The sequence below is a fragment of the Petaurus breviceps genome, unplaced genomic scaffold (genome assembly GCF_028583685.1).
Source record: "Petaurus breviceps papuanus isolate PSGF00001 unplaced genomic scaffold, PetGlider_PUasm1.0 490, whole genome shotgun sequence".
Taxonomy (NCBI): domain Eukaryota; kingdom Metazoa; phylum Chordata; class Mammalia; order Diprotodontia; family Petauridae; genus Petaurus; species Petaurus breviceps.
Window position 1 is genome coordinate 1,202,428 of NW_027186352.1, and position 12,086 is coordinate 1,214,513.

At 53.2% G+C, this 12,086-nt stretch overlaps 1 protein-coding gene across 1 annotated transcript in view; it reads right to left on the reverse strand.

Moving 5' to 3' along the window:
• Window positions 1-5,978: 5,978 nt before the first annotated feature.
• Window positions 5,979-12,086, reverse strand: part of INPP5A (inositol polyphosphate-5-phosphatase A) — a 188,248-nt gene continuing 182,140 nt past the window's right edge. Inside the window, exons 14-16 of the mRNA XM_069101631.1 lie at window positions 8,626-8,694; window positions 7,655-7,742; window positions 5,979-7,565 (exon numbers count right to left, since the gene is read on the reverse strand). Of these exons, the coding sequence (XP_068957732.1) occupies window positions 7,662-7,742; window positions 8,626-8,694 (150 nt within the window). The 3' untranslated portion in view covers window positions 5,979-7,565; window positions 7,655-7,661. The remainder of the gene's footprint in view (window positions 7,566-7,654; window positions 7,743-8,625; window positions 8,695-12,086) is intronic.

Genomic DNA, 12,086 nt, shown 5'->3' on the forward strand with positions numbered 1-12,086 from the left:
TGTGGGATGTATATATTTTTTACAGAAATAAGTTATGAAACCCTCTGACGACTCCTTACTGTCTGTTGGACGGTCGGGGCGGGGGTTCAGGGCAAGGGGGTGGGTGGCTGTAGTTTTCATGGGTTCAGCACAGTTCCTTGGCTAGTCGCCACCTCTCCCCATCTTGTGCGGGGGCCTAGAACGCGAACTGGCCACCCGTTCTAGGGGTCCAGCGTGGACCCCTACAGCCCGACATCTCCTGCTCCCTGTCTCTTGTCTCCCTGCGACTTGGGCTCCACCCCAACGGGTGCCGCTCCGGGGCCACACAAAACCCGACCAGAGTCAGAAATAGGCAGAAATCGAAGAGGAGAGAACAGAGACAGAGACACAAGAAGACAGGCAGCAAGCAGGCAGAAATCCCCCGATGCCAGAACGGGGAGACCCAAACAGAACGAGAAAGAGAGGGACGGGCCCGAGAGCACTCCTCGGAGGCCGGGCAGCGGGCAAGCGTGGACTGGGCTCTCTCACCCTTGGCAGCTAGGAGTATTAGAGACCCTACAGACCCCTCGCTCCTGCACCAATCTGGGACCCCCCTCCTCCCTCATATCCAAGGCTCCTGGCCCAAGGAGGACCTGCGCTGGGCGAAATCCGGGTGAAGGAGGGCCGCCTCCCGACAGTTCTTTTGGCCCGTGGCGTCTAGTCCCAGCCAGGATCCTTTTTAGGCCAAGCCCAGAGGACCAGCGCAGAGCTAGGAGCCCAGTCACTCTTTCTGGTGGCCCTTCTGCTAGTCTCCCGGTGGTCTAGTTCCTCGGTCCTCCCGTCCCTCTCTTTGTGCCTGTGTCTGTGTCTCCCCACCTGTCGGTCCTTCGTCTCTTCCCCTCGTCCCAGAGTGTCTCACCGTTCCCCCATTCCTACCCGCCCCCATTCCGGGATCCCTGCGCTCACTGATGGAGTGCTTCTCGGCCCCCTTTCCACACGCCCCATTCTTCCTCCTGTTTGCTTGGGTCTGCAAAGGGAGACCGAGGCCCTTGAGGTCCGATTTTCGACTCACTTTGGCCTCAGCGGCGCACCCCTCACCCCTCCCCACCTCTACCCCCATACCCCGGTATCCCTTCTCCAGCCTATCTCTGGAGTTCTCTCTGGCTCCTCCCTAGCATCCTTCCAAAACTACAACCCGGAAAAAGCCAGGATGCATTTCTTCTGCCTACCCCGGCTTCTAGAGACCCCCGGAGCCCCAACAGGGCAGCTGCCCCAGGGGCTGCCTAGCTTCTCAGATTGAGGGAGGCCATGTTCTCTGACGCCGGCCACCGCTGCACTCGGTAGATGTTCGTGGCATCTCTGGACGAAGGCTAGCATTCTGGACTCCTAGAGACACTCAGGAAGGGGGTAGTTGGGAGAGAAGAGCCAGCACTCTGAAAGGGCTCGTGTCATGGGACACCCCGAGCTTCCGAAGAATCAATGATGAGGCCTCTCCCTGTCTGTTTTTTGACTCTGGCTGCCCCTTGCCCACCTAGAGCTCTGCAATCAGGGGAGGGAAGGATGGGTTCTGTCTGAGTGTCCTTCACCACTCCCTGCCCCAAGGATGCTCCAGACTGTCGGGGAAGAGGGGATCCTGTCAGGAGTGCAGTGCCCCAAAGGTCTAGGGTTCCATCTTCTGCGGCATCCATTTAACCTAACACTCCTCCCCACCCCAGGGTCCTTCAATATCCTGACATTCTCACCCAAGCCTGCCTTTTCCAGACCAGGGCTACTACATGGCAGAGAAGAAATCCTGGCAGTGGGAGGGATGCTCCCCAGGAGGCCACAGGCCACGATAGTCTGAATGCAGGAGCCCAGCTCTTGAGGACCGTCCTCTGAGGGGGAAGAACATTACTAAGGAAAGTAGTTCTTAGCTCTTGCCCCTTCCCCTACTAAAGTGAAAGGGAAAGAAGAATCCCATTGGATTCCAGGCCTCCTGGTTTTGAATGAGCCTCTGCTCTGCCCAAAGTTCCCAGAAGGCTGGGCTTCAGAGAACTGGGCTTTAATTAGACTTTTCTGTGTGACCTCGGGGGAGTCCAGTGTTTGGGAGTGTGGGGTCGGTGTTGGAGGGCCCAACTGGGCTAAAGGGTTCTGCTCCCAGGAGTCTTTGTTTTTGTAGAATAATCCCACTTGTAGCTGACCTAGCCCTACTGGCTAGCTCAGGGACCAGAACAGGGGGCCTGTCAGGATTGGAGAGGGTTCAGAAAAGCTTCGAGGAAGGCCTACTAGCATCCAGCTGGGGGTGGGGGGAGTGGTCCAGATATAATTGTTGTTCAGCCATGTCTAACTCTGTGACCCTATCTCGGGTTTCCTTGGCAAAGTTATAGTAATAGTTCGCCATTTCCTTCCCCAGCTCATTTTACAGATGAGGAACTGAGGCAAACAGGGTGAAGTGACTAGACCAGGGTCACACAGCTAGGGAGTATCTGAGGCCAGATTTGAGCTCAGGTCTTCCTGACTCCACAGGTAGTTGGGTGGCACAGTGGATTGTGTCAGTCCTCAAGTCGAGAAGGCTTATTTTCTTGAGTTCGAATCCAGCCTCAGACACAATATCTGTGTGACCCTGGGCAAGTCCCTTTACCCTGTTTACCTGAGTTTCCTCATCTGTAAAATGAACTGGGGAAGGAAATGGCAAACTACTTCATTATCTCTGTCAAGAAAACCCCAACTGGGGTCACAAAGAGTTGGACATGACTGAACAACAACTTCCTGACTCCAGGTCCAACAATGCCTTCTGGCCCAAGTCCCTGGAGGTTGGGGGCAGGAGGAGAAGCTGGCTACAATCTTCCATCTTGGGATGTTCTGCAGCCTTTAGAGGGACAATGTGAATGAAGCCAAAATGTTGGCTCCATCCAAAGAAACTTACCAAACAGCCTTGAGAGTCATGCTTGGCAGGAGATGCAGTATCCTTAGCACCCCTGAGTGTCTCCAGCTGTCTGTGCTCCAAGCTGGCCACCAAGGCTCTATGAAAGGAGAGGCAAGTCTTCATTTCCTCATCTGTAAAATGGGAATACTCACTGTGTTCCCTAACTCCCAGGGTGGGTGTGAGGAGCCAGTAGAGCTTTCAAAAATGCTTTGCATCTCTTTCCCCTCTACAGCTAACAAGATATTAGCACATTAATTTAATGTTGATTAGGAAACTTAATCATTAGAGTCACCAAATCTTTATTAAGCGCTGAGTATGTCCAAGGCTCTGTAGTAGGCATGGAACTCATTTAACAAAATGATAGCTTAAAGTAGAGGGTATAAGTAACTAGTCAGTGCTTTGAGATCACCAGATGATTGGTCGCTCAAATTTGAGCTTGTCACAGTGTTTTATTGATGAGTTATAACTTGTTTTGTCAAAAGACCTGGAGGACGTACATGAACCAAGGGAGAAGTGGGCCAAGTGCCAAGAGGCCCAGAAGGAGCCACCAAGGGAAGGGCTCGGGTTGTGATGGGCAGATTCCTCCGAGGGGAAGAGTCCCCTGACCACCTTGGCTGAGAGGTTGTACCTGGGACACAAGGGTGCTCCCAATGGGCCGCACTATTCTGTGTCCCTGAGTCACATGGCGTGGCCCCAGTGGACCATGCCATTCTGCGTCCCCAGGACACACGGGGTGCCCACGTTTGGTACTATCATTATCTTTCCTATTTTACCTCTTGACTTTCTCCAGCTGTGGTTTCTCACCTCCTATTTTCCTAGCTTTTCTCCAGCCCAGGAGGGAGGTGACCTGGTGTAAGCCTGGGCTAAATTGGCATTCATTGCCCCTACTTTGTGAACCACTTCCCTCACCTCCTTGCCTGTGTCCCATTTACCCAGCTCCCCCCCCCCACGTGACCAATCCTCATCACAGGGGACATTCTTGGGTCCCTGTCCAATTTGTCAAGGGCTCATTGGAGTCTCCCAGTCCCACTGGGGGCAAATGGCACCAACATCATTATCTCCATTTCACAGACCAGGAAACAGACTCAGAAGAAAAATGTGGCTTCCATAGTTACAGAAGTAGAGACAGGATTAGAGCACAGGCCATATCCAGCCCATTAAGCTGAGGTTTTGGTGCCAGGTAATGGTTTAAAGGCACGAGGGGATGGAAGAAAGCTTTTGGGTGAGGCAAAATCATTTTCCCTGGGGGTGTAGGAAGATAGCTTATATTCCACAAACCCCAGATAAGGAAGGAGTACTTCACAAACTTATAGCTAGTCCGTGTCTGAGGCTGAATTTGAGCTCAGGAAGATAAGCCTTCCTGATTGGGGGTGGGAGATGGGACATGGAGCTGACTGAACAAATCTCCCAATTCTCTTGCAGGTCAATTTTAGATGACTTTCTATACTTTTGAAAGGGAAGGTCGAAAGGGACAAGATTTTTCAAAATAACCTCCCTTCCCTTTTTTCTCACCTGAATGGGCCCGGCTTCAGAGCACATCACTTTCCAAAGAAGGGCTGCCCCTTCCACCTCGGAGTCAGGGCACCAGAAACCCATTCACTGCATCTGACCTTGGGCCAGTCTCTCCATGTCCGATGGCCTCAGTGTTACCATCAGCTCCAGGATGATGGATTGGGCTTTCCTGACTGAAGGTCCCGACCTCTCCTGGAGTCTTCAGCCTGTGCCATGTGTGTCCCCCCATCCTGCAGCCGGCTCAGGACCTGTGGAGGTGCAGCCTCAGGCACCAGACACTGCTGCTGCTGCCCAGCAGCCCGCTGTGGGCTGATTTATCTCAGTGTGATGATGAAAATACCCCATCTTTCAGCCTGCTAGCTAATTACTCTGTGTGTGTGAATGAGAGTGGGTACACTGAATTCACATACGATGAAATGAATCCATTTAGAAATTGATCTTGGCTTTCACTCCAGTGTTACCTTTGGAATACATTTGGTACAGCCTGCTCAGCTCTCCCAAGCCCGTACTCAGGGGCAAGGACTCCACACATAAGGGCTAGTCCTGGGGGAAGCAGGGAGAAGCTCCAGGCTCTCCTTCCCATGTCCTCCATCAGCCTGGCTTCTGGGGGCTGGGCTGAATCCTGACTCGGAGGCTATGGAGGCGGGGAGGAGGAAGGTGGTCTGGAAGAGGAGCCTTCAGAGGCTGACATTTTCAGGGACAGTTGACCTCAGCAGCTCTTCCAGGAGGTTATGGGGAGACTGAACTGGGCTCGTCATTGGCTGCTTATCTGTGGTCCAGCCTGGCAAAGCCCTGGCTTCCTGGGCATGGTTATTTTGGCTGAAGTGGCTTGTGCTTGGACTTCACTGGTTAGGCAGGGACACAGAACTGCTCTGGCGGTCTCACATTTCCTGGGTTCTTGTAGAATGAGGAGCAGATCAAGGAGCAGGTCATGGCAGATGCCCACTCCCTCTGAAGGAGGTGTCCTACACAGACATGTACCCACTCAGGAGATGAAGCTGGGAATTCCCCCTAATCGAATCACTTTGGAACATGCTTGAGGTGAATTTAAATAGGATGATTTTGCCCCATGTAGCTCTGTTTATTCTTGTCTTTGTCAACATACCTAGGGTTCATGTGGGCCCTATCAGTCTCTTTCCCTCCAAATCAAAGGTTTATTTGGGGCAGGGACATGAGAGGATTTCCCATCGGCGATGGTCAGGCCATGGTACAAGAGTGCACTGAGCAAGAGCTCGGCTTCCAGAGGAGGCTGTACTATGTGCCAGTAAGTGGGCCCAGTAACACCTGTCAGTGAGCCACACAGGGTTGCTGGGATGGAGTGGAGAGGGCCTGCAATTGACCTGGAGCTCCATGGGTGGGATAGTGTGGCCAGCCCTGGTTTCCCCTTCTTCCTCCCTCCTGGCCACATCCCCAGTACCTTACCCCTGGGGCACATGGCACCTTGCGTAGAAAGCTGTGTGCTTCCTACAGGCTGCCCACAACATTCCCACCCAGTCTCAGAAATGGGGACCCCTCTGAAATCAATTGTTTAATGGAGGTGGGAGAAATGCCTCCTGCCCTGAGTCTCCCGGGTAGGCAGGAAAACAAAACATGGGAACAAACATTGTCACCAAGATCAATTTTATTGCTTGAGAACAGAGTTCTCATTTCTCAAGGCCTTCCAAGTTATTTCATAAGTGAAATTCACGATTAAGAGAACTACCCTTGTTGAAATGGCAGCAGAGCGTGCTAGGCTGGCCACGGCTCAGGCCGTGGCATCACTCCCCTCCAGGGGTGTGCTAGCAACACAAATCCTGCCAGCAGACACAGACACACCAGCATTGTAGTGATTTCTGCCCCATTCAGCACCCGCCCAATGCCCTCCCTCAGTCCCTGGGCTCTGTAGTGTTCTACGTGGAATCGATACAACCCACGCGTGTGTTTCATCAGCAGACTCGATAATCGCCTCTGAATGTTGTGCCAAGCTGAGGTGGGGAGCCACAGGGTGGGGGAGAGGTGACCTCTGGCGACATAAGGTGAGCTAGTGGGCTGGCCATGGGAGTAAGCAGGGGCCAGGGGCAGGTGGGTTCCTAAAACTTCGGACCTAGCTACAGTGAGCAGTTTCTACCTGAAGCAGATGAGGTTGTTTTTTATCTCTTCCATGATGTTATTACTGTCATCGAGACTACTTGGCACCAAGGACAGTGACAAAGGGAAGACATTTGGAATGGGTCACAAAATTCTGGGAGGGGACACCTGTCTAGCCAGACTGGCTGTCACATCACATTCCATCCTTAAGGAGCACAGAAGGTGTGTGGGGGGGAATTATCATATGAGGGCTGGGGGAGGGTCTCATCTCTTCTAAGCCACCAAGGGGCACAGGGCTGCTCGGGGTTGATTCTAAAGGTTCTGGTGGCTGGTTTGAACAGAACTAAACCAACCTCCGGCTCCAACAAGAGGGGCTGACTGGACGTCACTCACAGGCGTTCAGACCGGAAAGTCTATTTAGCGTAGGTTTTGGTAAGATTTATAAATTATTTTAAAAAGTAGATATATTTATATATATTATATATATATATATATATATAAATGGAAAGCAGCTGCAGTGTGATTCACAAACCATGGACCATGGCAGTAAAGTTGGGGAAACACAAGGCCGATCAATGATCAATAAAAATCATAACGAGGCGGAGGGAGGACAAGCTCCCCTAAGCCGGTGGCACCGAGTACTTATCGCTAAGGATCACTATCTATCTATACAGTCCAGTGGACAGAGCCCGGCCACCGGCTGCCCCAAGGCTCGCAGGAGGCAGAAGTAGCTTCTCAACATCAGCCAACGATTGTTAAGAGTTGAAAACGGTGAAATCTAAAATGCAGACTATTTCTGCAGTCTATTAGCGTTTTGGCAACAGGACTGTGACTTATTCAAAAACTCCACATTTCTACTGGACGTCACAGGAACATACAAGACAGTGAGGTATGTGAGGCCCTCCTTGGACAGCGCCCTTGTGCCGAAGCAGAGTGTGTGGCCAGCAGTCTACAAAGGTGGCACTCAGGACTGTTTATCAATACAGCTGTTAAATAGAATGGGTTTCAGTATACTGCTCATCTATCTTCCTCTTCCTCCTCCTCCTCCTCCTCCTCCTCCTCCTCCTCGCAGGCTACAAGGCAGTCTCCCGAAAGATCTTCTCGTTCGGCTGGCATCTCCTCCCTGGCGGGGAAGGAGCACGCGTTAGCCCAGAGCCCGCGAGGGAGGAAAGGCTGCATGGCAAAGGGGAACTGTAATAAAGGGATATTTACCGACACGTCACTGCACGACACAACACTTGTGCATATGAGCACTGGGTTTACCTGCCCCCGGAGCGATGCGGAAGGACAGGAACACCGGCTGCAGTGGGGAGGGAGAAAAGGAGAAGGCGTCAGGGCGGAGCCGAGCAGCCGGCTGGGGCACCGCCCCCACCCCGCCCCTCCTCCCGCCCAACTCTCGGGGGAGGGCCCTCATCCACTCCAGGCCAATCCTCCCGGCAGGGGCCAGGCTGAGGGGTCACCAGCCCAGGCTTCGGGGACAAGGGGCTCCCGCCTGGTTAATGTTTAATTGGAGCAGCCAAAGGACCGCCTGGGAAGACACCAGTCTTCTGCTTCGTAACAAAGGTCTCACTGCCATATCCAGAGTGAGGAAGCCCGAACTTGAGAACTCCCAGTTAATTCACCAATAATGTGACCGAAGCAAAGAAAGGGGCCTCTAATGAAAACTCCCTTGTTTTCACTGGGCAGCGCTACAGACAGGCTGCTCAGAAAGACTCTAGGAAGAAAAGGGGGCCACTGCTTCTGGGTTTGGAAGGAGCAGCACACGCTGGTCCCGCTTCAATTTATCTCCTGGCTCCACTCAAGTGATTTGGGAAGGGTGGTCTAGTCTCCTGAGGGATATTTCACTGGGCAGCACCTGCATCGAGGGGCTGGGGCCCAATACAGGATTCTTGGGTCCTAGGCCTGGATACACCCCTCTTGTACCTAACACTGTTTGTAAGACAATATAGAAACCAGACCCAAGAAAACACAATTCAAATAATATATGAATTAATATTGGGGAGGGGGGACAGGGAATAAAAATCCTACAGAAAATGTTCTTGTGTGGCTGGTCTGCCATCTAGGGAACATCCCCCCCCTCCCCCAGCCTTAAGGAGAATTAGGAGGGACAACTTTCATCCTTCTCAGGGCAGGCACCCAATCTGCCTGCATTTGCAAGCCTTCTGGGTGGCAATTTTAAATACCTTGTGATCTCCCATGCAGACGTTGGGTCCAATGTTGTCATAGGTCACAATCTTCTCATCGTTTTCAGACTAGGAAAAGACAAACGGGAGAAGGGGTGGGTGAGTCTGGGGAATCAGAAGCTGTCTTGCCAAGAGCAGTCACAGAGATGGTGGGCCTCAGAGAGATGCCCAGGCCACTGCCAAGGCCTTTGGGACAAGGACAGTGCACAGAGGTGCTGGCCACACCACACTTCTAACGGATGCTTTCCCAAGAAAGCCTGGCAGCTTCACACCGCTGGACAGGTTACTATCTCTTCAGCCCGGACATCTCTATCATGTAGCCATCGGGATGCTGGGCAGGAGGCAGGATTGTGCTCCACCACACCAAAGGCTTTGTTTTTGTCCCTGTAGCCCCCGAGGCCAGGGTGAGGCACGTGACAGGAGCTTCATAAATGAAGAGATAACCGAAGCAAACACGGAACGATAATTCCCCCTGCCTGAGATGTAACTCCACCCACCTCATTCTCCTGACCGTTCTGGGGCTTTAATAAAAATTGAGACCCCGGCCTAATGGGTGTGGGATCTTTGGGCCCACCAGCAAAAGATTTAGGGACTTACCTTATAGAACAGTTACAGTGATTTTTAAAACCTTATTTATGGCCATGAATGGTCAATAGAAAATCTGGGTCAACCTTTAGGGTCTTTTTCCTGCTGGCTGGGCTCTGGGCTACAGTTCAGGCAGCTTTGGGGCCCTGGGGACTCAGTCCAAGTCCCTGGGCCTGGCCCTGTGAGACTGAAAGGGAGTCCAGGCAGTCTGAGGTCTTGTCAGATGCCCATTAAACACCTGCTTTCAGCCCCCTCCCACCCCAGCTCCTTCCTGATGGCTGTGAGCTGTAGACGCCACAGCCCAGTTCAGACCCCACAGGGATGACACAAGTGACTGAAGGGAAGGGGGTGAGGAGAGGGCAGGGTCCGAGTCACAGCTGGGAGTGTCACAGGTGCACAGCCTGCCCGGGCTAGGGAGCCTGGTATGTTTGCCCAGCTAGGCAGGTCCAGCACACCTGAGCTGGATTCTAAATTCTGACTTAAAAGAAACAAAACTCCATTCAAGTTTGAACTTTCTTCTCAACACTTTGTTTTCTTCTGTCTCACGGATGATAAAACCCTGACTCGTGTAATTGAAGAGGCTCATCTTTTTGTCATTTTCTCTGTTTAATCTGATTTTGACGGCCTGTGGCGTGAAGCTGGGAGAACAGGAACCAGGGAGTTCTCATACCGCTCCACAAAGCAATCTGTACACCTTAATTACATCTGGAAAGGTGCTGGCTCTCCGCAGGCTTGCAGGTTCCCACCATTCGGCCTCAGCTAGAGGCCGGGCTGGCCGCAGGGCGGCCTGTAGGATGCTTTGCTTTGAGAGGAAACTGGAGATTTGTCGCAGGTGTGATCAGTCACGTCTGACTCGGCAGCTGATATTAAGAGCCGCATTTACCACGATCAAGTTAAAACTGAATCATCTTTGAGGCGGGTGGAGCTGAAGGTCAGGGTTACGAACAAGCCGCGCTTCCGTGGGGCATGCATGAGCTCCTCCAAGATCTCGGGCCCACGGCGCCGCGCCGTCACGAGGGGGGACATTCGTCAAAGGCAACTTGATAATTTGCCCAGGCAGCCGGCAGCGCGGATTTCCGACTGCATAATCTTTGGACAGATAAACAAATCACAGCAGCCACAGCGGCCGCTCCAGTGAGCATTCATTACCGCGCGCTCTCAGGCGCCGCCGCGCCCCCCGCGCAGTGGGCAACCTTTGGTGTGTTAGGGCCCAGGAAGCAGAACGCGACATGATGGCGAGGTAACCGAGCGCGGCATGATCGATGAGGCTCCGTGTCTGTACAATCTGTAACGCCTCGAGCACGGGCGCGGTCGGGGGAGGGGCGCCCACGAGCCCCTAGGCGGTGCCGGGGCTAATTGGAGCACAGCGGCCCCTTCCCCCGCCCCAGAGCCACTGCCAGGCCCGGGATCAGGGCCACGGTCCTCGAGGCCGTCTCCCCCAGGGTTAAGACTTAAGAGCCAGCAGGCTAGCGCGCAGAGCTCAGGGCTGGTTCGGAACTCAGGCTCAGTTCCACTGAACGGCCCTTTCTGGCCTCGGCCCAGGATGGAGGGGGAGGGGTGTTCCGGAGGGTCCCCTGCAGTGAATTAGCCGGGATGCCAGGCCTTTCGGCTAGCGGCCCCCGGGGCTGCCCCCAGCCAGCGGCCCCCAGGCTGCCTCCAGCCAGGCCGTTTCTGCTCTAAAATGCTTTCTGAAAATCTCCCTGCTCACTGAGTGCCTGGATGTCAGACTGCTCTATGATGAATTAAAGCATTTAATTATGATTTTTCAAGGTAGAAGCTGACAAAACCAATCCAGGTATTGATTGTCTAGGAGTGTTTCACGACAGACATTTCCCTCTAGGTTAAAGTGGGGGCCTGACCAGCCCTGGCAGAAAGAGCAAGAAACCTTTGCATTTCCCAGAATTCACTGCATTCCATCATCATGCAATTTTCTAAAAATGATGCTTTATTTGAAAAAAAATCCTTAGCACCAAAGAATGACTCATTTGCAACTTTTAAAGATGAGCAGGGGGTAGCTAGGTGGTGCAGTGAGCTTTGGAGTCAGGAGGACCTAAAAAAGCAGGGAACTCCAGAGATGGCCCCTCCTCAGCCATCCAGTCTGAGATACACACCGTGCACTTGGGGAGTGGGAGAAAAAACAGAGACAGATAGATAGAACCTAGCTGAGGCTCAAAGGCACACTGCACCCTTCCCTTTTCCTGGGGCACTTATGTGTGCCACTCCCTTATCAGCTCCCCACCCTCTTGGATCGTCAGGAACACCGTACCACACATGGGGAAACTGAGGCACAAATTGGGGCAGTGACTTGCCCAAGGTCACATAGGTAGTCAGAGGCAGGGACAGGATTTGCCTCTTCCCCTATTCTACAGAGGAGGAAGGAAGGACTCCCAAGGGGTGTCCAGGGCCCCCCGGGTGAGTTGGTGAAGAGGCTGGCCTCAAAGGCAGGCCAGCTTGCGGCTTTTGCCCCCAGACCCTGCTTCTGGCTTGAGGCAAAAAGCTTCATGGCATTCACAGGAGCAGAGATGAAGAGATCCAGAGTACAAACAAGGTGCCCTTCTTGAAGGAGGGGCACCAGACAGGCCTTGCAGCTGTTCCCAGGCCTGGCCAAGTCTCTGGGGCCCATTCAGAAACTTTCCACTCCATCTGGACATGGGTTTTTCCCATCAGGAGACAGCTCTGAACAACACCAGCCATTAGAGTTAGCCCTGAGCTAACTACACCAGGCAGGGGCAGAGCTCTGAGCTCAGGTGAGACCCTGGCCTGCCCTCCAGAGCTCCATTGAGAGAGGGGGCTGAGCCCTGCCCCAGAGACCCGGAGGGTGTGTGCTTCTGTGTGTGTGTGTGTGTGTATGTGGTATGTCTGGGTACCTATGTGCA